The 26770-nt window shown below is 45.7% G+C and overlaps 1 protein-coding gene across 1 annotated transcript in view; it reads left to right on the plus strand.

Moving 5' to 3' along the window:
- Positions 1-25634, plus strand: part of SDC3 (syndecan 3) — a 25799-nt gene extending 165 nt beyond the window's left edge. Inside the window, exons 2-6 of the mRNA XM_025201937.1 lie at positions 54-117; positions 3989-4106; positions 5206-5798; positions 13267-13537; positions 15004-25634. Coding sequence (XP_025057722.1) covers positions 54-117; positions 3989-4106; positions 5206-5798; positions 13267-13537; positions 15004-15170 — 1213 coding nt within the window. The 3' untranslated portion in view covers positions 15171-25634. The remainder of the gene's footprint in view (positions 1-53; positions 118-3988; positions 4107-5205; positions 5799-13266; positions 13538-15003) is intronic.
- Positions 25635-26770: the final 1136 nt, after the last annotated feature.

The raw sequence follows: 26770 nt of genomic DNA on the forward strand, positions 1-26770 counted from the left end.
ACAGCTGTGGGCAAGGGAGGCGGGAAGAGTTTTTAGCTGAGCTGCGGTGGTAGGCTAGGCACAAGGAGGGTGGTCCAGGTGACAGGAGCTGCGGAGAAGGCTCGTGTAAGCCCATTGGTAAGATTGCAGGGGGAGCCTGGTGCCAGACAGTGAGAAGATGCAACAAGAGGAAGAGAGAGAGATGAGGATGGGGAAAGTCCTTGGAGGCTTTGGTTAGCAAGGGAGGCAAATGGGAACATGTTCCAGCTCTGCATGGGGGAGCCAGTGACTGGTGCTAGAAGTAGGGTAGGAGTTATGGGGGTTGCCCTGTTCTACCACGCGAGGAGTCAGGCAGTGGCTGACCCATGCTAGACTCTGGTAGGTTGTAGAGAGGCAAGAAGGCTAAGAGTGAAGGTGGCTTCAGCAGCTGATGATGTGCTTGTCTTGGGCAGGACTCCAGAAATGAAGAGGAAAGGTATTTACTAAAAAACTGTTTCTTTCTCCAGATCTGATATTCACCCACCTGTAGGAAGTTCTGATACAATGTTCTCAGGACAGAGCTCTGCTCTAAACCTTTTGATTAGGCAGTAAAGCATTGCTGGGGCCCTGTTTCCCTAAAGGATGGGAGCACAGAGCCACCCTGCGAGACCCCATAGGCAATTGCTAATGTAATTGCTAAGCATGCGGGTAGAGAACTGATACCTGACCTGGACAAACAGCTCCATAAATATCCATCAAATTGCCCGTGGCACTGCTGGATCTGCTTCGGCAATCATAGCAGTCACCAGAGCTAAGTGTGCAGTGACACACTTGTGTATGTGTGCTTCAGGTCCTGGGAGTTTGAAAAGCCAACACTGTGGGTGCATAATTTGCAACTTCCCACAAGTTGTTCAGCACTTTTCTGACTGTAGATGCACTTCAAAGGTATTGTTTTTGTGCGCCAGACACTTATTCTGAGCTCCACTGTATCTGTAACCATTAAATCTGTGGCTGAGCCTGACAGCTGATGGCAAACAGAGATTTAGAGAGAACCAGAAATCAAGAGATGGAAAAGACTGATTAGGTCATCTTGCCCACTTTGTCATCCCCAAGTGGCGCAGGCCTCCATCACAGAGATGAATTCCCTTCTGATTAAATCAGTCTGTGAGGGGTGCTGTGCTCTGAAAGGAATGGATTGCAAGGGCTAGGGACTCTCTGATCAAGGGAAGGGAAGACAGACCTGTAGTATACACATGCTGAGCCTGGAACGCAGTGACCCAGGCTCTGCCTTCATTGCTGATGGAGCACATGGGTTTAACTGTCTGCAGCAACCCCAGGCACCTGGTCTGTAAGTTTGCAGAGGGGGAGATGGCAGCTACCATGGCTGCGAACTTGCTCGGTGTGCTTTCTCTGATGCAAGAAACTCCACGTGTGGTAAATTCCACCAAGACTTTGGAAGAGAGTTACTTCTATACTGGCCAGACTCCCAGAGGAAAGACGAGGGCCAGTCAGTGTGCATCCCTGCTGGCTGAAATGGTAATGTCCCAATACACAAGGAACCTTCTCCCAGGCTCTCATTTCTTTCCCACCAACTTCTGCCCTTTTACTATCACTCTTGCACGCTCCATCCTATTGCTTCCCCTGCATGAAGGGGCTGTCAGAGGCCACCTTGCCCTGTGTCTACAGTACAACAGAAGACTTCAAAGTGAACTCAGCCAGCTTTAGCAAGCTTCCCTTTCCTGTGCCCGTGCCCCTGCTGTTCTCTGCAGCAACCTCCAAGAGAGTCGGTGCCAATGGTAGTCAGCTTCACCATGTGTTTGTGTACTGCCATAGGGCCCTGATCTGGCTTGAGGCCTTTGGCACTACAGTAGCATTAATAATAGTCGCTGAGTTTCCCTTTGTAAAGTACTAAAATTCCAGGACATTTCTGCCTCCCTCCCAGCTCCCAAAATGAACATTTATTAGGCCTCTCCGGTTCTAGAAGGATCCATAAAATTCATCTTCCCGGTGGATTAATTTAATCAAATAACAAATTTCCTTTTTGAAAATACAGAGGCAAGAGGAATTTTAAAACTGCAGGACTATATATTATCTTTGGGGCAAAGACTGTGCCTTCCTGTGGAAAGTGCACAGCACATTTGGGACACTGCCATGGCATAAATTACGGATGACAATAATACAAGAGAGCATTCCAAATGCTTGAGATACAGGATCATGGTCCAGCCAGAGGACCTGGAGAAAAAATTCAAAAAAGAATCTAAGTCCTATTTTCAAAAGTAATATATACCTTTATGAGCATGAATCTCCGGACTTTCAAGGAGACTTAGGCTGTTAAATACCTAGGGCAATCCTTAATGAGGGTGCCATGGTACCCTGGAGTGCTATGAGATCTTGTAAGAGTACTGTAGGATGCTGCAAATGTTACAGCAGTTAGGTGTGCAAACACCTAAGCCTAAAGAGGTGTGCCTTGAGTCTAAAAAGGTTGAGAACCACTGCTCTGAGTCATTTTTGAAAATGGGATTTATAAGCCTAAATCACTTAAACTACTCCTCGTTGCATATCTACCGGGGAATTGCTTTCCTGGTGACATGTTGGGGGAGCAGCCTGTAGCTCCTAGCCGTCTCAGGGGGAGTTGTGTGTGCATCCAGAATGGATGGGTTGGAGGTGAAGGGCAAGCAGAACCAGCCAAATCTAGGAATTTCTGTTTCAGTCATCATTTAGACGTCTCAGAAGTTGCCTTGGTTTCAGTTCAGATAGAAATTCAAAATAAAAATATGCGTGTGTGTTTGGGATACTTTGTTCAGAAAAGAAATTTCAGAAGGTATGTCTAAGGCTCAAAAATTCATTTAAAATTTATTTTCTTTTATGTTTTTAATTTTCTTATATTTAGCTTATTTTACAATATATCAGCAGTAATGTGACCTGCCGTGTCATGTCGCATCATAATGTACGCTAAAGGTAAAAATATTCTGTAATTTTATTTCTTAAACCTTCAGGGTAGCTGCTACTTAGTACAGATTGAAACATTTTATGTTATTTTATAGATCAAAGCATGTCTTGTTTGTGTTGTAATGAAATGTCAAACTGTTTCATTAAAACACACACAGGAGACACTTTGATCTACGAAATAAGATATTTCGGTCGGTACTAAGTAGCAGCTGCCCCTTATATTTTTTTTTTAAATTAGAACAATAGAATATTATTATTATTATATGACACATTTTGTTGTATGAGGATTTAAATGTCCAGGTTATGACATCCTGTGGTATATATTACTGCTATTGAAATGTCATGGAACAAAAAAAATACAAACAAAAAAATTAAAACAAGTAATTTTGAAAGAAAAAAAAATCAAATTGTTAACAACAATTTTCCCAAACAACTGTGTACATTTTCAGAAAATGAGTTTTTATGAGAAATGCTGTTGCAATCAATACAATTCAGCTAAAGAAAGGCAATTTCTTTGAAACTGTACTTTTGAATAGAAACTTGTTTGACTTAACAGAATCTTATTTCACCTAATGGACAGCCAGACGGCAGCTTGAGACTAATTCTGAGTTACTCAACTAAACCATAGGAGCAATTCTGTTACCCCCTCTGGGAATTTAAGTGTCCCCTTGATAGAAATAAGTAAATATCTGAGTATCTCCAAAGGGAGATCCTACTCCTGTCATAGTGTCATTTATGCATCCAAAAGGGTAATAGTATCACTCCTGCACTTTAGTCAGGTAACTCAGAGTTGGTTGCAAGCTGCGCTTTGGTCCTCCACTAGGTGAAAGTGGGTTCTGCCTGAAGTTTCTGAGCAAAACTTGGGAGATGTCAGCTTAGTTCCCAGGTCATTTGGTGCTTTGGCGTCTCCTGCCATCCTTTGTCTGTTCAAACATACTACTCTTCAGGGTGGAGCCTGCCTCTCCTTTTGTGTCTGTATAGCATCCAGCCCAGTAGGCCCTGATCTCAGTTCGGGTGCCTATGCAGGATTGTAAATTCTATGAATGAGTTACCGAGGTGATCCTCCTCTGTTTTATTCCAGGCCCAGCGCTGGCGTAATGAAAACTACGAGAGGCCTGTGGACCTGGAAGGGTCCGGGGATGACGACCCCTTTGCTGATGACGAAATGGATGATCTCTACTCGGGGTCTGGTTCAGGGTGTAAGTAAAGTATAAAGAGAAGGGGACCCAAGATCCCAAGGCTGCATCCTGGGAACTTTGCCATTGACTTCAGTGGGACTAGAGCTGGGCTCAGTAGGTGACCAGCAAATCTGGAAAGGAATCAATTTGTATACTACCCAGCCCCAGAAGAAAATTCTTGCTCCCATATCTATGTTGTCATAGACATATGCCCTCTACCAAGCTCAAGGAGCTCATTTCCATGTGGCTAGGTTCCCCAGCTGGCATCCATCCCTTGTCTTAACAAACCAGCCTTGTACCTCTGCAGGTGGACAGTATTTAACAGGATGCACTGTTCCTTAGAGCCAGACTCTGCCTTGAGGATGCCTGGCAGCCTGCGCCCCATCCTCTCTCTGTAATGAAACATTGGAGTTATGCTTGCTGGCTTCAGGGTGCAGAGCAGAATGGAGGGTGTTTGGTTTGCTCAGGCTTCTGGACTTCTTTGGTTGCCACATGGGGCCAAGAAATATATATTTTCCCATCCTGTTGCTATAGATGTGAGGGTTTTTTCACCTTCCTCAGAAACTGGGTGTTGGCTGCAGCCAAAGGTAGAAATTTAAACCCCTTCCACTCAGGATCAGACCGACTACCACATTTGGGATCAGGAGGGAATTTTACCCTATGGTCAGGTTGGTACGGAGTATGGGGGGAGGTTTTGGCTTCCTCTGCAGGGAGAGGCATGACCTTCTTCCTTGGCTTTCTCAAGTGTATTTTAACAATGCTTACAATGGCAGGACACTGAAAGCCCTTGACCCCCTGCTTTACCTGTAGCATGTTTGGGTGCTTTTGGTGTCTTTAGGCTACATGCCTTGCAGTTGTGTGGCAGGGTTGATTGTGCAGTTTTAAGACCAGTTTGTGTAGTTTTAGACAAGGACTTGTAGGGTATGGTTTGGATATTGATGATTGTGCCTGAGCCAGGGAGTTGGACTAGATAACCTCCAGAGGTTGAGGCTAGCCAGAAACCCTTATCTCACTTCTGGGGCACACGGCCATGACTTCCTGGGGTAAAGCAGGCTTGGTTCATCTAGGGCTTTGGTTGGGAGGTAGCACGTTCACAGCCCGCACTTGTTCTTTCATGTAGATTTTGAGCAGGAGTCGGGGATTGAAACAGCTGTGAGTCTCACCACGGACACTTCCATCAAGCTCCCCACCACTGCAGCAGTGCTGCCTGTCACATCTGTCCAGCCGGTGGCAACTCCCTTTGAAATGTTCCCAGCAGAAGACACCACCCTGGAGCAGGTGACCAGTGTCTTGTATATCCCCAGGATGACAGAGGCACCAGTGAGTCCCACCTGGAAAGCAACTACCACCAGTACTACTGTCAGCATTACCCCTATTATCACTACAGCTGCGACCACTGCTGCTGCTGCCGCCACCACCACCGCCACTACCACCACAGCTCCCACTGCCAAGTCAACCACCATCCGGAGGATCCTGCCCCACTTTGTCACAACGGCAGCTACAACACAGGCCACCACCTTAGAAACCCCCACCACAGCTATGATGGAAGTCAGCATGGCAACAGAAGCTGCCACATCCCGCCTTGTCACCACCAGTGCCACAAGGCCTAGATCTGTGCCAAAACCAAGCACCACCAGGACCACAGACTTGACAGAGAAAAGCACCACGCTGCTGCCTGCTGCTGCTACTGTGGCACCTACAGAGGCACCTCAGGTATGAGATCAGGGCTTACAAGCTGCTCCACTGAAGGGCTGGATGATTAGTGGGCATTAGCTGAAGTTCACTGAGGTCAGTGGAAGGACTTTTGTTGACTTCAATGGCTCATGCCCATCTGCAAGTTGACAGGGAATGATGGGATAGAAATTCAGTTTAGGGTAACTCAGCAGTGGAAAGGCAAGGACAAATCAGGGGGATCTCAGAAGGGAGCCACAATAAACCCGGGGACCCAGAGGGCTCAGAATTCAGGAGTCAAGAGAGCCACAGTATGAGACAGTACAGGCGGATAGAGGAGGCTGGGACTGAGCAAAGAAATGCAGACTGCCTTGTGGATGACATTTCCAAAGGAAAAATCAGGTGTAAAGGGCACCCAAGGGCAGTGGTAGATGCTTCCCTGCTTGAGTCCCTTAAAATCCACCAGGACAAAATACTTGACCACATCCTAAATGTGGATGGGCCATAACTGCTAATGAAACATCAGGGAAATAGGTGCTTTGGCAATGTCTGAGCCACAGGAGAGAGAGAGGTTTATTTATCTGAAATGCAGCAGCAACGATGTCAGAGATCCTCCCCTAAGGGGTTAGGGACCTGTGTTGCACTTGATTTGCAGCTTGGAGTTAGGCGATGAAGCTGCTTCTTTCAAAATCAGAAGGTGGGTCACTTTGTTCTTTTGGGAGGATAAAAGGTACCTCCTTTTTCATCCAGTAGCTCAGCAGTTAGAGTATTTGCCTTGTCTGTGAGGGACCTGGCATTTATTTACCAGCTGGAGGGGATTCAAGCACACATCTGCTGCCTTCTAGGAGGTTTGCAGCCACCTCCACCCACTTACTGGAAAGAGCCACTGTGAAAAAAATAGAATGAAAGATTCATTGGGCCAGAAGAGAGAGCAGGGGGTACTGACTCTGAACCCAACTGAGGGGTACTGTGCTGGGAGAGGAGAAGCCTGGGTTTTCATCCCTGCTTCCAGATCTGTCTCTGGAACTTATCCAATGACTGTTTAATGCTATAGTACTGGAGGATGTGCTCTAACCACTGCACTATTGGAGAAAAGGGGGGTCTACTTCTCTCAAACATGCTTTTGCATAGAAATGGTGGTAACTGCCATGTCTTGCACAAAGCTCAATTCTGCTGGCGCAGGTGCTGGGTATTCTGAGCACACCTACTGAGACTGGGCCTTTAGCTCCTGCATCCTGACTGGGTTTAGGAGTGTAATAGGCACTAAATTGCTCAATCCTGCCAAGAGGGTGCCCAAGTATGGGCAGAGGTTTATGGATTTAGGAGGTTTACTGGTTTTCACTGGCTTGGGCTTCCCAGGGGTTTTGAGGATCACTGTGTTGGAAGACTCCTAAAGCTTTCCTTGCATAAGCAGGGGCTTGAACCTGGGTTTCCTAAGTCTTAGGCCAGCTGCATAATCACTAGACCAATTTTCTGCTCAGTTTTATTACTCTAGGGAATCATTTTGCATTGGCAGGATCATGTCCTCTGAAGTCGTACAGTTTCTTCCACCTCTAATGCTCAATTCTCTGACCTTTCCTAGCGTTTTGCCACTGTAGTTATACCAGAATAGCTAAACTGGTAAAATCCCACAAATATGGATGTAGCTATCCCACTCCACTCTGAGGGCCCTGCTGGAGATAATACTATTTGTTTCTTAGCCATTGCTATTATGCCCAGAGCTGTGTCATTCACAGCAGATTAGGAGACTTTTGCAAGCCAAGCATAGCCATATAGTTAGGAGAAAGTGTTCAAGAATCCCTGTTACAGGGCCAGGCAGACTGAGGAAGCCAAGCATTTTCTTTTCCAGGAGCCTGGTTTATGCAATGATTGTGTCCATATACAACCATGTTAGTTAGGGGGCAGCTTCTTACCCATAGATTTACACCAGTACAATCCATATTAAAGAGACACTTATACTGGTATGAAGGTGTCTGTGAAGAGTCAAGTTAATTCCTTCTCTCATGTGTGGATAGCTCTCCTGGCCTGGGCACCTCTTTATACTAGCGTAGCTGCATCGGAACTGGAAGGCAATGGTTGTACTGGTTTGACTGCACCAAGGCAACTGTAAGTGTCACACCGTTTGTATATAGACAAGACCTTCAGCACAGGGCTCAGGGCTGTAATGGGCACTGGCTTGGTGCTCAGGAGGGGATTTCACCTTGAAGTCATAACTGGCAGGGTTGACTCCCACTCAGGAATCCAGTGCCCGCTGCTCCCAGGCTGGCATTTGCAAAGGAGGCAGTTACAGTGCCCAGCTCCCACTCAGGTCAGTGCCTGTCTCCCCTGAGGATCCCAGTTTGGGAGCAGGGCAAGCACTTCTGTCCGTGCTGCACGACACTGGGATACACGAAACACTGCCACTGGGGAGCTGCTTAACCACATTCAAATAATAATGTAAAACCCCTGCACATCCCTCCCCTTATCCCTCTATCCATTTAATCCCTTTATCCTCATGTTCAGCATTTGTCTGAGGAGAAGCTGTCCATTGAGAAGTGAAGGTTTCACAGTGGGATTCAGCAACATGCATTTTGCCAAACAGAAAAAAATACAATGAAGAGTATGATTTTTTTTTTTAGTTTAATGATCTAATGATTAATCTTTGCTAAGTAAAGTGATGCATCAAAGAGGAATCCTTCCAGAGGTAGAAGTCTCCTCAAAGGTTTGAAAGGGGCTCCTGGACTCTTGTCCCTTGTGTTCTCAGGCAAACACGTGTCCAAATCAGTCCCTAAGAACATCTCTTGGTTCTGGCCCCAGCTCTTGCAGCTTTTCTGTACTTTTAACTTATCATTCACTGGATACAAAAACCCCTCAGCAGTGAGATAGTTTGTGCTCTATTTGGGAAGAAGGGCCAAGACCCCATGTATCCAGGGTGGCATCCTTTTCACTGGGTCTCAAATTTCTTTCCTTCCTGGTTGCCCAGTGTGCAAGTTTCAAAAGGGCCTGGAGGGCGCTGTGGGCAATGTCGAGCCCCTGGCCAGGTGATGAGAGCACTTTGCTGGGGAATGAGAGGTGCAAGCTCAAATCCCTTGTGAGCGAGACCCTGGAGCTTGCGGCTCTCAGTCTGTGCACATGTGCTCTAACTGCTAGGCTATAAACCTGAAGGGCAAGAGGGTTTCCACCTCCTGTGTTGTATCTTCCCTAGTCAGGGTGCTTCTGCAGCTGAGGTTGGGGGCAACACAGGGTTATGTTTGTACCCAGGTGGTTTTGTTCTGCCTCAGAGCCTATTCTGAGCCTGTTCTGGGTGTAGGTACACAGCTGTACGTAGGAGCCAAAAATTGCAGTTACACAGCTATGTAAGTGTCACTGAGGTGTAGGACTTAATAGGACTTAGCTTTTGTCTCTTATTTTACTTTTCTTCCCTAGTAGTTTCTTATTATTCTTTTACTTACAGGGGTAGGCTCTAAATTGCCTCTTACTTAGTTATTTGGGAGTGCAATTGCACAGGCCGTTTCTGAATGGCCGAATTTGGGTTGGCGACACTCATTTCTATTTAAAAAAAAGTCTCAGGGCAGGCAGGGCACCATCCCCACCTCTGTGTTTTGCTATGAGTAAGGGCCAGACTAATCCCAGACATGCTGACATTTATCCTCAGATTGTTAAACCATAAACGGCAGAGTCAAGGAGAGAACGTACCAGCCTTGCACAGGGCTGACCTGGTTTTTATCACCACTGATTTGGTTCAGACGAAAGCTTTCAAGGGCTCGTACGCTAGCACAGACCTCTGCTCCTGTGTTATTCTATATCTTTTGCCCTTTACACAACAATGAAAGTATGATGTACTGTACCAGCAATCCAGGAACAGTGGGGCTCAAGTAGCCATATTTACTAGCTGTACAAAACATGTAAGACCCAGCTACAAATACACACTGCAGCTCTAACTCTAATATCTCAGACACAATGGGCACCACTAGTGGGTTCACAAACTATTTAAAGGGGTAGTATCCTATTCCTATGCTCTTTCCCTTTGTCCCTGGGTCTCTGCCATCCCCAGTGCCCTTCTTGATCCATTTGGCCCCTTGGCTAGAACACGTTTCTGTGGAGCTTCCAGTTGCCTGGTTGGTGTTTTGGAGTCACCTGTTGAATGCCTTTTGTAGCCAAGCTCTGTCCAAGGGAGAGTGGGCAGCAGGTTAGGATGTTGCCGCAACACTTCCCAGTCTGTCCTTGCGTGGTGTCTCCCAAAAACAGGCATGCAGTGTAGATCTGCCTGGTAGCAGTGGCATTTCTCTCCAGGCTGCCACTGCCACAGGGTGAAACTGTGCCCTGTTCAGCTCCCAGAAGCTTCCTGAAAACAGGTATGTGGGGCAATTTCCCCCAGTCACGGCAGCAGAAGTATCTTTGGTCACAGCACCCCTGGCAGATTCTAGCAGCAGCTTGGGATGCTGCAGCACCCCGGTTGAGAACCTGTGGTCTAGAGACAAAGGATGTGAGGGGAAACAGAGGCACCAAGAAATGCTGTGACTTACCCGAGGTCACATAGTCACCTTGGTCACATGGTCGCAATGCTAGAACCAGGACCTGGGTCCCAGAGCTGCTAGCTTGAGTCCCTACCTGCTCAACAGCACTGGGGGATGGAAGTCAAATGCCTCTGCACTGTACCAGCTTCAGTCTCTTGTGGGTTGCAGAGAGAGAGTCTCTCCTCTGTATTTTATAAGCTCATCATACCATCATCTACTCACCACCTGGCAATTCAGAAGCCCAAACACTCCACAATTATGCAGTTATGGTGTTTTTCCTGCCCATTGGGTATCATAAGCAGGCGGGGGTGGGATTTCATTTGCTGATGTATCTGATTCAGAGGCCTTACGGGTCTGCTCGAGAAGCGCTTTGACTGAAAGGTAGAGTTATTTGTTTAAACTAGTTCTTCTTTTTTCCATAGCTCTGGGCTCCCTCTGACCTTCAATTAATCTCTGTCACAAAAGGATAGCAACAGTGTGCTTGTGGCAAGCTAGAGAGCCATGCAGCATATTTGAAAGGCAGGTCCATGAAGGGAGGGCTCTAGCATTGCCTTGTCTAGCATGAGAAGGCAGCCATACTCGTCTTGAGGCCTGGAGCCCGAGTTCTGCACAGGACGCCTAGCTAGGCACTGTGGTCCCTGATAAGTAATGCAAGAGAGGAGAGAAGGAGTGAGAGCATGTAGCATCTTGGTGCAGGGTGTTCCAGCAGGACTGGGCAAGATCAGTCTTAGTGAGAGCCACAGGATTTGGCCTGTAGAAAGCCAGTCAACCTGTAGTATCAGACCCACTGGGACCTGATGCATGAGTCCAGCTGCACCTCAGGCCTGCAGAGTGCTGGTGGGCAGGTCAGCCTGCAGGATGAGGCCTGCAGCAGGGAACTGGTAGGTAAGTTAGCCTGTAGGATTGGGCCCAGAGGGAGCCTTAAGTAGGCTGGTTTGCAGGACCGGTCAGTCTGCAGGTACAAAGCCAAACCAGGTCCAAGTTGCAAAGCTTGAATCCACGTCTGAGCCTCAGTTCAGGTGTGTGGCAAGGTGCAGGGGCCACTACCAAGGCACCAGCAAACAAGGTTGTGGTCCCACCATCACAACACATGGGACTGAGTGGGAAGAAAGAGGAAAGAGAGACCCCTTTCAGGAAGGTTGGGCTCCCCAGGCGGGGGCAGGGGGCAGGACTGGACCCAGGCTGAGGAGTTTTTTTGGTGACACCAAACTCTTGAACGTTCTTGTTGAAGACACTGATGTGTCGGGGGGAGGTACCGGCTGGTGGTGACCTGGTAATCTACCAGTCTGTAGGGCCCTCCTACCCCATGAAGGCAGAAACAGGGTTCATGTAGAGTCAGCGACCCACCAATCCTGCCTGGGAAACAGAAAATCGTTCTGTGATCTCCCTGTACAATTCTTCCCCAGGGCGTTTCACTATGCACAAATGCAGGAGCCCTCGCTGCCTTTGCAGTTCATATCGTCAGGGGCTGGAAGCTCATAAACACCATGGGGCAGACTCATGGTTGCCTGTAGCAGGGAAGAGAGGGTACACAGATTTCCTCATGCTCCACAGGTCATAGTTGCTACCAGAAAAGAGGCGACAAGATCAAAACGTTGTCCACACTTAGGACACTTAGGTCCACACAGGTAAAACACACCAGCTTCTGTAGCCGGCAATGCAATGTAGCTAATACCGTGCCCAGTTAGTTACCCGTGACTGCTCATACCATTTATAGCTGAGTAAGCTGGGGTCAGCCTTCAGCACAAGTCTGGATGAAGGCCCGACCTCATGCCCCTGGATCTGTCTGCGGAAGCCTTAACTTAAGAAATATAGTTAGCTGAGATTATTCAACTGCAGCCTTTCCCCACCATTGTAGGGGGTTTGCCCAGAAAGAAAACAGGAAAATATCATTTTAAACCATTTTTTCAATGGGAATTTTCAAACCAAAATTTTTCATTGCGTTTCATTTCAAATTGAACCTTTTAATTTGGTATTAGAATAGGTCACTTTGTTCCTCTTTATCGTTACTCTTTTTTCCCCCTGTTGTGTCACTGGCATCAACAGAAGGAATGATGCTTCGATTTTTTGCCCCATTTCTCCTTTTTCATTTTTAGCCTCTTTTTCAGAGCAACTATTTTAACTTTCTCCGACCTTGAGAAAGTCCTTGAGTGGCAGCAGTGCAGCATTTTTGGTTTTACTTTTGCTGTTGGGTCACTTTTTTGAGTTACAAGAAGTTTAAAATGCTACAGCGTGGGCAAAAGGGAGGAGAAAAGAAAAGGCAGAAAACCCTTGACATTTTGCATTTTCTTGCTCTGAATGGCAACAAAGAAAATGCCTGGAGGGCATAAAATTGCCAATCTTGAAAAATCCAAATGTATCAGAAGATTATTTGGGGAAAATTTCTAAAGCACAAAAATGGCTTCACTTTGGACTCAGGGAAATGGAAAGATTTTTTTTTTTTCCACAAAATTGTTCTTCCTTGCTCTAGATCTAATGGGTGATGGACAGAGAATCCATTGATAAAACATCCACAGGTCTTGGAGCAGCTGGGACTCAGGGCTTTGTTCAGTCCATTGTGACAATGGGAGAGTTTGCAGGTATTGGGTCCAGGTCTAGGCTGGAATCTCGATCAGGTCTGGTATCAAGGGTATTCAGAAGAGAGTGAAGGATATTGGGGTCCAGCCAGACAGGTTTAAGTCTGTGTCCGCATTAGTGTTCATCACCAAGGAGGAATCTGATTCTCATTGAAGCCAATGGGACGTTTCAGTGCGGCAGGAACATTGGTTGACCCATCTACCCAGTGTTGTGCCTCATGCCTCCATGCTCAGCCAGCTTCCCAAATGGCACCACGGTGCAATAGCCGCCCCGACTCCCAATAGTTTCCCTGCTGGACTGAGGCAGTGGGAGTGAGATCTAGCCGGGTCCAGGCAGGACAATGCTGCAAAGGCTTCTACAGGCACCATTTCTCCTCCAAGGCAATGGATGACTGACTGTGTCCCTTACCCTCTGCTTCATCTCATTCTCTTTCACAGACAGAGCCGCTGGATGTGTCCACAGTCATCGACAATGAGCTGGAGGTTCCCGTCAGCGGAGGGCCTAGCGGGGACTTTGAAATCCATGAGGAGGAGGACACCACTCGGCCGGAGCTCAATAATGAAGTGATCCCTGCTGTTACCTTGGCAGCGGGGCCGGGACTGGGGAAGAATGCAGAGCCCGGCCTCATAGACAATACGATAGACTCTGGGAATTCAGCTGCGCAGCTGCCTCAGAAGAACATCCTCGAGAGGAAAGAAGTGCTAATAGGTGAGGCCCGTGTCCCCTGGTAACTCTGCCCCAAACCAAGACTGCCCACCTCTCTGCAGTCTAGAGCAGGTGATGGAGGGATTCTCCTTGGACTTAGAAACCTGCATCCCAAGTAGATAGGTCCTTGCACATGCTCTGCTAACTTGTTCCCCCAAAGCAGCCTGGCATCTCTCCCCTTTTCTGGATTGTCCCCCCATACTGTACTGAGGCAACACATGAGAGCTGTAAAAGTTCTTCTTTCCTACTCACCATGATAGAGGACAGCCTTAGGAGGGCTTGCACAGCTTCCCTTGCAACCACTGTGGACAACTTTCCATACTCAGGGTTTTGGTCTCTCACCAAAAACCGACAAAACTGCTCAAATTTCCACTTGGTTGAAAAAAGTGATTTTCTATCGAAGACGATGTTTTGATGGACAATGTGTAGCCAGCTCATGTCTTGGCTCATTGGCTCTGTGCTGTCAAACTGCCTAGTCTGGGGTGTTTGCTTTCTTGCGTGACTCTCAGGCAATGTCTTCCCTGACAGCGTCCAGTGGCTGCCTCTGTCATTCTCCCACGGGCTCCCACTTTCCTACCCTAGAACATAATGGCCAACAACTCGCTCTTGTTTGACTTGGTGGTAATGTCAGAGCTGCTACATGGGCTGGGTGCTGAGCTGTTGGGCAAGGCGCTTGTGGGTATATGGGGCATTGGCTAAGTCAAGCAGATGGCACCAGGTCTACCTACACTTCCACTCTGCACTTGGTAATTAGAAGCCCATAGACTGACATTCCCCTCCCAGTTAGCAAGCCTGGTACTCAGGGCATCCCCAAGCCAGGATCATAGTGACACAGTGACATCTCCTACCTTGGTATGCAATCTGTTACTATATAGGAAGAGTACTTTCTGTGACCCATAAGAATAGTATGTGTATTATGGTTTATAACTCTGTGGGCTTGATACAATTATTGTTGTTACACTGCCAAGTGACTTACTTCAAAGAGTAGCTTTTAGCAGGCTTTTTCCAAGATGGAAATTGCTCCCCGGGCTAAGAACCAGTACATATTTTTGCCATACATAGTCCTATAGGCTGACATGCAATCTGAGTGATGCACATCTTGCTGCTGATTTGAATGTCACCTTTAACACTCAGCTGTAAAGCCAGTTATGTAAGAATCAGTCTCCTGAGCCTGTGGGTGTTTGGAGATCTTCTCAAAGCCCTAGCTCCTGGAGTCATGTGATTCTGCCATTTTTTGTCAAACTGGAAGAGAGTTTCTGGACTTCCTGGAAACATGACTCTGCAGGGCTCAGGAACTAATAAGTAAATGAAATAACTCTTAAGTGGTCATTTTTAAGAATGTCCTGATTTTTGTTGTTCTGGAGGTTTTAATGGTGATCCTTGACTACGCGGGAATGGCAACATGTTTTCCGGACAGCCCAGGGTTTAGGCTACCTCCCTAACCAGTGCTTTCTTGTGCTCTGTTGCAGCTGTCATTGTGGGAGGGGTAGTCGGGGCACTCTTTGCTGCCTTCCTCGTCATGTTGCTCATCTACCGGATGAAGAAGAAGGACGAAGGGAGCTACACGCTGGAGGAGCCAAAGCAGGCGAATGTCACGTACCAAAAACCCGACAAGCAGGAGGAGTTCTATGCATAAAAAGAACCCAGAGTGCCTCTCTCCCTCTCTCTCTCTCTCTCTCTCTCTCTCTTTCTCTTCCTCTCTTTCTCCCTCTCAGTTTCTAGTTCAACCTTTCTATCTCTCTCCCTTTCTCTCTAGCTCATCCAATCTCTTGCTGTCTTTCTGATCGGACTGTGAGTTAAAAAGAAAAAAAAATCACACGTGCAACAACTAAAAAGCAAAGGAAAAAAAAATCTTCCATATAAAATAAATAAATACTAAATAAATGTGTCACAGATTTGAGCTGAATCCCGTTAACCTTCCTCCAGCGGAAGAAGCATTCACAGGGACCACAGCACGAGGAGCGAGCGGTCAGCTAACCTGTGCCTATGGGACAGTTCCTTGGATGAGCACGTGCTTGGGTGGGCATTTTGCTGCTGGTGGCTGGAGTTCACTGGGCTTACCGAACAACAGAACTGACTCGAAGATCTGGACACCCATTAACAGAACTGGGGTGTTTGGGGGTTTTTTTCCTGTTGGGGGTGGGAAGGGTTTCTTTCTATGATGTGGGGGGCTTGGTTTCTTACCAGGATTCGCTGCTCTGTGGTTCTGTTCAGAAAGAGGACGTGACTGTCAAAATATATTTCAAGCCTCAAAAAAGCACAATGAGATGAAATATCTTATGCTCCAGGATTGCCCTGGGAGTGAAAAATGACCAGCGCGCTGGAGACGAGCTTTTAGATCACCTCTGCTGAGAGTTCACATAGCTGCAGGGAGCCACAATTTTGCTGATGTGTGCTGCTCCCTTCCTGACACCGCCTCACTTCATTGCATTGCTGTGCAGAGCCAGAGCCCTTAAGTCTAGAAACCATGCTTCGTGGGCTAGCAAGGGGCTTTGGTTGAAAAGGGACCTTGTTTCTGCTGGGTTTTCACTGTGACGAATAAAACTCAGCTAGCATGGTATTCCCGACTGTTTGCAAACAAACAATACTGATTTTTACGTGAAATAGGATATTGTTTGGTGGAAATTGATGACAACTAAAGGGAAAAAAGGCTCAATCCTCTTCTGAGTTCCTTTCAATGGGATAATATTTGACAATCTCAACACACCACGATATGCAGCAGAAATAAAGAATTTAAAATCAAGGAGGCAGTATCTTTTCTCCTCAGATTTTGGGGCCTGACCATAATTTTTATCAAATAATAGGCACCCCAGGAGATTAAGAAAAAGAAAAAAAAAAAACAGACAAAATTAACTTTTCCAGAGTCACCATCAGGCCAGGTCAGTTCTACTCTATATCTTTTGTAAAATCCAGGATTGATATGTTCCTATGATCTATATATTTTTTAATTTCAGTGGAAACCTTACAGCGATAAGATGGGATCTAAATCCATTGATTTCCAATGGCTTTGGATCAGGTCTCCAGTGCACGGGAAACCAAAAGCAAGAGACTAGCAGCAACTGTGAACCTGACTACTGTATTTTTATCGTCTGGGGGGCTCTCATGTGAAAAGCAAACAAGTGCATTAGGGCCTGGTCCAGAGTCTAGTGAAGCCCATAGAAAACTCACGGCTTTGGATGAGGCCCAGAGCGTGGAAAAGTCAATTAGATGTTTTAATTGGTTGGTTTTAATAATCTAAAGGGCTGTTTACAAGGCAGTCAAGGAGATTGCTGTTTTCCTTGTAATGGCAGTTGTGATCCTGAGACATCCATCCCATCAAGGCCCTGACTTCCCTGTTATATTTATTAAAACAAGCAAGCAAAAAAGAGAGCCGTCACTTTTACTGCATCGCATCCTCGCATAACCGACGCTAGCGTGGTGTGACAGGCATTGTCCAGGGCTGCGCCAGAGGCAGGACTTCATGCATCTGCAAGCTAATAGGCTTAGCCCTTTAGCTCAGGCAGTCAAGGCTCATGTTGTATCCAGAAGACCTGTGTTTCATTTTGTAGGCACCCAGTCTAGGACCATACGTACCAGAGTTTTCTTCTGGAATGGCAGGTTTGCATGTAACTGGGAACGGGGGCATACCACCCCAGGGTGCGTTCTGGGCTTGTTTGGTAGGAAGCAGTGTAGAAAGTCTGCTCTGGGAGCTGGGAGAGTTGCTAGCACAGGCAGCAAAGTCACATCAGCTGTGTTGATGGGAGAGGGGAATCTCAGCCAAACCTGCACAGAGTGAGCCTTGTCTCCTGGCAGATGGTGCGACTAGAACCCATGAAGGAGATTCTGGGTCTGGCTCTGATCTTAGGCCAGCCTAACTCCACTGCTGCCAGCAGAGTTAGTCATGATAGATATCAGTTTAACTAGTAGCAATATTTGGCCTGCTGTCCCACCGCAGGCACAGAGGTCATAGGGAATACATCCTATAGCATAGGTGATGGAGTGGGAAAAAGCATTCTGACTCCCCTCTGCACCCTGAAAGCTAATGACTTTCTTTCAAATGCTCACTTTGTCCTTACACCTCTCCCTGCCCCAGCAAGAGGGGTTCTGCTCACAGCGCAGAGAGGTCCCTTTACGTTGGTGCTAAGAATTTCTCAGCTCCTGAGTGAGAACAAGCCACAATTTTGGGCTCTCTCAACAGGCCCCAGTTCCATGAGCCTGCCATATTTGTGGGCACCCACTTTCCAGATTGGCTTCTTTATGTCTGTCTCCACTATGATGGAGAGAAGGTTTCGTCTTGTTTCTATGATTCACAGAGTTTGCAACTCTGCTCTAGCACCTGGCAGCAAGGACTGCAAGCTATGGGCTGGTTTTCTTTAAGAAAATAGCCTCTTTGGAGTTATAAATTTGGAGGCCCAGAAGCTTCTGGGTGGGCTGATTACATAGCAAGGCCAGATAAAAGAAAGGCAAGGCCATTCAGGAATACAGAGCTATTTAGCTACATCTAACAATAAAGCCCTGGGCTTCTAGGCCATTTCATTATGCTGTGCACCATATCACATGGGGCTTTGTGATGATAAGACTGAGATTCTTCTGTTCTGTAGCACAGGCCGTTACCACTTGAGCAAAGGAAAATTTCCTGTTGGGTGTCTGCAGTATATGGACTGTGACCCTACAGATCATAGAGTCAGGAGCCCCTGCTTAAGGCAGGATCATCGCTGTCCTAAACAAGTGTTTGTGAGCTAAGCAGGGCTGATTCCATTCAATCGCAGGAAATGGATGCAAAACCAATTCATTCAACTATACATCTAGTGAGTGAATCTCAGAATAATCACCCAGTAGGTACACACAGTTTGGATAAGTGCATCCAAAATGTCAGCGCTTCACTGAACTACCTGACCTCTTCAGGCCTGAAAAACTCAGAGGAAGTCTTTTCTTCCTATAAAATTCCCAGTTTCCCTGGCCTCCTCCAGAATAGAGCAGCACCAGGCACAACCATGTGCGGGGTTCATTAGCAGGACGACCGATGCTTCCAGGAAGCTTGGAGCAAATCTGGTTCTACAGACAGGATGGAGGGTCAGGGTCTCTGAAGTGGTTTAAGCTTGAGAGTTTCAAAACAAAACTTCTATTTTTGAGCGTCTGTGGTAGGGCATTCAGCTGAGGACCTTGAAAGGGCCTGATTTTGTTCAGTGCTTTCTGAACAGAAGACCCCCTTAAAAGTGTCATGTCCAGCACAAATTCTGAGGCAACCCAAAAGCACTGTCCTTTTTGAAGGACCTGGCCCTAATGTTTCAAGTGTATATTAAAACCTTCTACTCAATCTTTTAAATTTTGCTTTTCTTAGCTTCCTCCTTAATCTTCTCCATGTTATTCCCCCCTTAATAGTCTGAAGTTCCGTAATACAGGTTTTTGTTGTTATTATTCATTCCAGCTTAACCTTAGACCTCTCAGCTGGTGTTAGATTGTAATCCTGGTACTTAAATCTTTTACACCTTTGGAAGTGAGCAATGATCTGAAAGTTGAGACTTACCGCAGGCTGAGGAAGGGTTCTTTCTTTCTCTCTTAAGAGAATTTAAAGTACAAAATTAGAAGAAAAAAAAAAGCAGCTAATTAGAGCTGACCAATGTCTTAATTTATTGTACAGTATATTTTACTCCCAGTCTCTTTCTTGGTCTCACTTGGACTGGGAAATAGAGGTGATCTCAAGGAGATTTTAGTTTGGTTTGTTGCATGTCTTTCTTTTCGTTACTAAAAATACAAAGATGACTCACAAGGAGGCCCTGCCACCAGCTGCAGCTATGCAGGACAGTAACTGAGATCAACAGCTGGATAAAAGATGTGTATGATGCCTTGTCTTGTCCCCATCTCCTTTTTCCTTGAGCTGAGGGACTGGACTATTCCTCTGTCCTAACTGGTAGAAGCAAATGATCCCAGAGTTGCAAGTAATTGAATACTGCCCAGATTTGATCCAAAGCCCAGAAAGACTCCCACTGAGTTCAGTGAGTTTAGAACTGCAGGTGAGGTTTTGAAAGGGGCTTGGAGACTCAAATCTTATTGACAGTCAGTGGGAGCTGGGCAGTGAAATCCTGCAGGCACGTTTCAAACTCCTGTGCTCAGTACACAAACTGGATTCTGGACCTTTGAATGGGATGGGTGGCATAACTTTGATCAAAGAGAGCTACAAGGATGGTAGAAAGTAATTGTCTTTGCCCAGACAAGGATTGAGTAATGAAGCAGGACGTTCATTAGGAAAATCTACCCATTTGTTAGGGGCACAGGAGGGCAGCAACATGGCTAGATGGCACCTTAGTTATCCTCTCTGCTTCCATTCCCTGCCCTCTTCACATCTGATTGAGTGTGAGGTGCTGAGCACCCCCAGCTCCCATAGGCTCATAGGCAAGAACAGAATCACAGCAATGACCCGGGAAGCCTCCAGTGTGTTCGGTGATTCCAGATCCATCCTAGCTTCCAGGTAATTGGTTTGGCAGTGGGTCCTGCAAACACAGCTTGTGACCTGAAGTTCTGGTTTTGTCCTTGCTGACTGTCATGACACCGCCAGTTATATAAAGTCTACCATGAAGACTGCCTTGAAAGTCTTCGCCATCGGGGAACGCAGCCATCCACTGCACCCAGGATGCTCTGAATCCAACTCATTGCTGCTTACTCTGCACTGACCCCTTGTTCAGAATGAATAATCTTTGACCCTTTCTTATCTGTTCCCACCTGTGGAGCTTCCTTCCTCTAGGTGCCCATGGGTTTTGGTGGCCTTTGATGCATGGCGACTGGTGCAGGTATTTGGCCTGGCTTTTGACTTTGCACTGACCAATTAGACTGTAACACTTCCGTGGAGCTGTAAAATGTGTCTTGGCAGCAGTAATGGTGCCTTTTCAGTGATCCTTTTTTGGGTAGCTTTTGTATCACTTAATTCAAGGGGGTCTGACACAGAGGCACACAGAGAACAACAGATCCGTGAAGTAGGAGCATCACCTTTTCCCGTCGTTATGTTCTGACCCAAAGCCACTCTTCTGAGTTCTGTCCCTTTTTGCTGTCTGGCTTTGGAAGAGGCTTTCTTGGTGGTAAGAGGAAAGAAGCTTGCTTGCCCACAGGCAGCAGGGTTGGTGCAGCAGGGAGACCAACTTCATTCCAGAAATATTCAAATTCCAGATGAGAGTTGCAAATGACCTGCCTCTAGACTTGACCAACCCTCAGCTTAGCATCCAAGCATAACTGAATACAGGAGATTTCAGTATTAGACCCTGCATACCTGGATATACATGGGGACTTAGGGTCTGCTGTACTTGGAGCATTAGTTCAATGCTCCCTTCCAGCCTGGGGTAAGGATCCAGGCTGAGTGCTCTGAACCTAGGCAACACCAGCTATCGGCTGCTCTGCTTTTCTCACGGTGGAGGCAATCCTGCCAGAGAAACTCGCCTCAAGTGCTCTAAGTCCATTCAAAGGCCTGGGGCTCTGCATATTGTTGAGTCTGGAGGAACCACAGGGAAAGCCTTTGGGACAGGTCTGGAAAGCAGTGGGGAGTGTTGGCTTTGGCACCACTACAGGAAGTCTTTCTGCCACAATCAATTCCTGCGTATTTCCATGTTCCTCTTTAGGTGTCAGTCCTGGTTGTGAAGTGCATGTTATGGTTGTCTCTCTGTTAGGAAGTTAGAGCTGCAAGAAGGGAGACAGAAGGTCTCCAGGCCAAGACAGACCTATGCCCTCTTCCCACTCTTTTTCGCAGACCTGCAAGGGAGCACATACATTTTGGTGGGGTGGCCTGGAAGTTGCTGGATGCTGATATGGGGGCAGGGTAAGGGGGGGGAGGAAGAATTGTGTGGCTTTCATGCAGGCATAGTAAGTTGTGCCACTGAGCAAGCAGTCATTGTAGAGACGCACTCTGCCTTAAAGAGCAAATGGGCCAGGTCATCAGACAGTGACATTTTACAATGTTGTCACCTTCAGTGGAGCTGAAACGGTAGTGCCAATTGTCTACCTAGAGGGAAATTTGACCCAGTGTCTCTACATCCCACCCTCTGTTTTTGTATCTTGGTAAATTCTGGCTTTTCCATTGTGCATTTACTATATCTATTTAACTAGATACCTACGTGATGTCCATCCTAGTTTTATTCAAACCCTCTCTCCTCTTTTCCCCTCACTGCCCCTTCTCAGTATGACTCTGGCTTCCGAGAACCATAATTTAGCTCTGCAACATCGTTGCATGTACAAAAGGCAACATTTGCATAAAAGCTTTATTTCTGCATCAAGAGCGCGTGACCATGATATCCAAAGTCAAAGTGGAGACTTCTACAAGTGTTGCTAGGAGCCTTGGATGTGCTGTTTAGAAATGATTTGAGCCCTGGGAAAATGAAACCACATACCAGAATCCCAGCAAGTTGGGTTCTTGGAAGGGCTCTGTTTTCTACCCAGTCTTTGCTTCTGTATATTAGAAATTCTGGCGTCAAAGGGAATGTCTACATGAGATGTTTAATGTGCAGAAGACTAATTCTGCTGCGCATTAGCATGGCGGGCAAAGCCCGTGCTAATTGCAGAGTAGATTTAGTCTAATATGCAGTAGTGTCACAAAAAATGTTCATCTGCGCTAATGTGCAGTAATGCTGATTATGGTAAATTAAGTTAATACCTATCATTACAGGTTCTAAACTTAATGCACCATAATTACAGCGCATTAATAAACATGTAGATGCATCCAAAAATATGTGGGTAATGGTGTAGGCTCCAAATTAGAGTTGATTAAAAATGAATTTACAAAGTGTGATAGGAATCAAAATGTTTATTTTTTAAGAAAATCCATTACTTTTCAGTAAATTCTCCAGCAATGACTCATAGGCACCAAGCAAGCAGAGAAGGACCAGGAAATGAATTTAACCAGTCTAGTCTGGGGTGGCATAATAAGAAAACAGGTGACAGATGAGGAGAAAAGTAAATTAAGTTTTTAAAATGCCCCTTGTTAGAACGCGGAATGCTATTGTAACACTCAACTGTGCGGGCCTAAGGTAAAGGTGCTGGGATGGGAGTCAGGAGTCCCGGCACCTGATTCTCCAGTGCCCTGCACTTTATGTCATTGGATGCACTGGGACCATTCTGAACTGGGAGTATTTTGCACTCACTTTACCCTTGTGTCAATGAAGACACAGGTCACATTTAATTCCACCTCTTAGGTGTGTAGATGACTGCAGGCACCTAGATGTGATTCTATCCTACCCTCCTTGAGTCCTGAAAAAAAAAGTTACTGCAAAATGTAGGGTGGGTCTTTGAGTCGCAGAAAAGCAATGAGAGGACAGTCTTAAGGGTCAGATGACAGTGGTACAAAGTAGAAGCTTTTGTGGATTTTTTAGGGCATGAGCAGGATGGACTAGAATTGCACTTAGGTGCCTAAATCGAATTACACACCCCATAGGTGGACCAGAATCTGGCCCAGAGTGTCACGCACTGGAAGGGCATTTGTTTCATTTCCTGGCTCTGTTGCTGACCTTGTTTGACTATCTCCAAGTCACTTCTCTCTCTACTTCTGGTTCCCTGCCTGTAGATGGGATAGCGATTCTGACTTTCCTTTGAAAAAGCACTTTGAGATCTATGGGTGTGAAATATGCTGTGCACAAAGTATTATGAATAGAGTGCTCAATCCCAGCCCGGCCACGCATTTCCTGATGATCTGATCTAATAACTCACACGGTGCAGTCTCTTTAATTTTGAAACATTGACAAAAAATGTCCCCACATCCATTGCACTGGCAGTATTCCGGGTGCCAAGTTTGAACCCATTTTCTAGCAACCGTGCAGCTGCGACTGTGGAAGTGCTAATGGAAACAAGGCTCAGCTGTCAAGAAAGCCTGTCATAAACATCAGAACCCTGTCAACACGACTGCTTCGGGTGTTGCTAGCAGAGCTGAACCCTGGCTGCAAAACAGGTTGCAACATTTCTTGCTGTAGATGAGGCCTCAGTGGTCTAGGTGCATTTCAGCTGATATACTTGTGTCTCTGTCGCAAAGTCAGTGGAGTTACTCCAGATTTAAACAAGAGTAAATAGAAGCAGAATCTTGTCCAGATCACATTGTGTAGCTGTGTACAAGATGCAGAGTTTCCTTATACATGTGCAGTTCCATACTCAGTTTCTCTGTTGGAATGACAAAGGTCCCATCAATAGTTACTTATTACCTGCCTTGCTCTGTTTAATCCTGTAGCATTTGCACGTATGATGTATAATTCAGAGCTCTGATCTCCAGCACAACATGCGATGCTCCAACCCAAACAGACTCTTTAAATGGAACAAAGTTGCTAGTTAAAATGAAAAGAGGGGTTCTTTTTTCTTTTATTATTATAAATGTTCATAGTCCACAGTGGGCTCCAGGCTTGCAGGCACTGAAAGGCTTTTGGCAGCTACTACAGTGACACTGAGTTTCCAGCATTGAAACATTTATTAGAATAACTCAGTCTTGTTAGGCGCCTGGCCAGCTGCTCTGCTCTACTGAACAAATCAAAATCAGTTCCAGTGTTTGGAGTGAAAAGGTAGCTGGACGGAGGTCTGCCTGCTGAGGAGATTATGCGTGTGCGTGCGTGTATATATATATGTGTGTATGTATATATATGTGTATATAATTAATATATATGTATATATGTATATACATGGCTTACTGTGCATTCGCACACACACGCACACACACACACACACAGATGTAATTCAAGTCTTGTACATAAACTAAGAGGGAAGAAATGAATTTACTGGTTGACTTTGCACATTTGAGATTTTGAAATTCTGCTGAGACTTTGGACCAGACCCTCAGCTCTTGGGATCCACTGACATCAGTTGAGGCTTTGGCCCCTTTTCCCTTTCTTGACCGTTGCTCAAAAAAGGCCTGATCCAGAGTCTGTTGAGGGAAAGACTGATGAATTTCATTAAGTTTTATATAGGCAACACAGAAAATTTGACACAGATGCTCTACTGGAAAGCCTTCTGCTACCAAGATGCCCAGAGGCCATGTTGGGCTATTTGGAGCTATTTCTAAGGATATCCTATTTGCCAACTCACCCTTTCTTCCATGCAGTTTGGCCAAAGTAGACACAGAGAAGGACCTGTTGGCTAAACCTACATAGTGATTTCAGAAGCCTCTTACTTGCTCCCTTCTAACCCCAAGCATCTTGTGCCTCCAGCTCAGTGGACATTTCTTAGCAGCTACAGAGAAAATTTCAGTCTGGAATATCACCTTTTTTATCTCCTTGCTTTTGGATTTAGAACCAGTCGTCACAAAAGATTTTGGTGCGCTGCCCAGAATTTCTAAGATCCAGCTCCCAGATCGCGCTCAACGCATTTCCAAAGGCCTCAGGGGTACCAGTGACTTTATGAGCATAAACCACCTCTCATTTGGGTCCCTAGGGTCTAAGTCATAAATATACAGTTGACAATCAAACCAGACAAATATGAAGAATAAAAATATATATATCCATGCTGTTTGGTAAAAATTGCTTTTTAAAATCACTTATGAAGCAAAGTACTTATGTCACACTAATGTTCACCACCCTGTCTCCAGGATAAGATGCCACCCATTGGTTATTCTGTAAATAAACATGAAACAAACTTGTATAAAAACAAAAAACACATTGATATACATCCAAAAATACCCCTTTCCAGAAGATTTCAATAATTGGGGGGGGGGAAACAAATCCCCCCCCCCCCCCCCACCCTGCTCTCCTTTTTTTTGGAGCTGACTGAAAGCCCCACGAGGAGAATGAAAACTCTTTGACAGTAGATGAAATTCTAGGATGTTTTACTATCCAACGACTATGGGAGGGGGAAAATGCATGTAAATATTTTTAATAGGAAACATATCTTAAACAGATTTTTTTTTTCTATGTACATAACTCTTCTAGAGTTTAGTACTTAAATTGCTTCATAGTGTCTGTTAAAAACAATAAATAAATAAATAAATAAAATGTTTGTTAATTGTTTTTGTTCTTACTCAATGGCCAAAACTTTAAAATTAAAAAAAAAAAAAAAGACTATAAAAATAATCTTTGCCAATGGATCTAGCACTGTAATGGTACTGTTTATTTTTTTTAATTATTTCTGTGCTGTGCCCATTTATAAAAGGAAAAAAAAATAAAGTCATTTAAACATGGATCACCGGGGGCTTTGCTTGTGTTTTGTTCCTTCTTTCTAGTCCCTGGGTTTTTGTTGCTCAGACATATGAGGAGGGCTAAACAAGACTGTAGCACTTGTTCTCCAGTTTGCCTCAGCTAGATACGATCAGGGGAGAGGCGGTGTTTAATTAATGGTCTCCATAGCAACTCCTCAGACACCTTGCAAAGCCAGCAGCAGCTCCCCTCTACACGTCCTAGCCAAATGCAACCCAATTATGTTCTGTGCTCAGCACATCAGACTTCTTCGTTCATCTTGTCGCGGACGGGAGAGCGTAACACCTGGGTCTGGCCACTGACTCTATCAAGCGCCGTGTAAAAGAGGCCTGCTTAATGATACATTTATTGATAGCTCTGTGTGTGTATACACACACACACACACACACATATATATATAATACATATATATACATATAATACACATACATAATACATATATATATATAATACATATACATAATACATATCTATATAATACATATACATAATATACACACACACACACACACACACACTTTTAGGCACACATGCCCGTCCTCAGGCTCAGGGAAAATTTTACTTACAGGTACCCCCCACTTAACACTGTTTTACTTCGTGCAATTTCGCTATAACGCTCATTTGAAATTGATACCTGATTTCACTTAGCGCTCCGTGAGTTTCGTTATAACACTCGCAGTCGTCATCTTGGGTCATTAAAAACAATTATGGTTGCTATCTTGGGTCGTCGAATACTTTAGGTTTCACTTAACACTCGTTTTGCTTCATGCTCGGCTTTTCAGGAGCCAATTAAGAGAGCTAAGTGGGGGTTGTACCATCTTTAATTTTCCCTGAGCCTGAATAAGGGGGTGTGCGCCCGAAAGCTGGTAGAAAAAGATAATTTTTTTTTGCAGTTGTCTTGGTTCAGAGATGATACCTTTCATCTAACTAAGAGTTCCAGCATTTTGCATTGCTTACACATTTTAGGAGCACTTCGCCTTTTGCCAAAATGCTGCCACTTCTGGGGCAGAACGTAGCTGCTGTTTAGCATCAGCTCAGACAAGGATCTTTGGGTAAATGTGATATCTTCAATTCGACCAACTAAACAGTTGGAAAAATTGTTCTTTGCAAGCTT

Source organism: Alligator sinensis, unplaced genomic scaffold (assembly GCF_000455745.1).
Source record: "Alligator sinensis unplaced genomic scaffold, ASM45574v1 scaffold883_1, whole genome shotgun sequence".
Lineage (NCBI taxonomy): Eukaryota > Metazoa > Chordata > Crocodylia > Alligatoridae > Alligator > Alligator sinensis.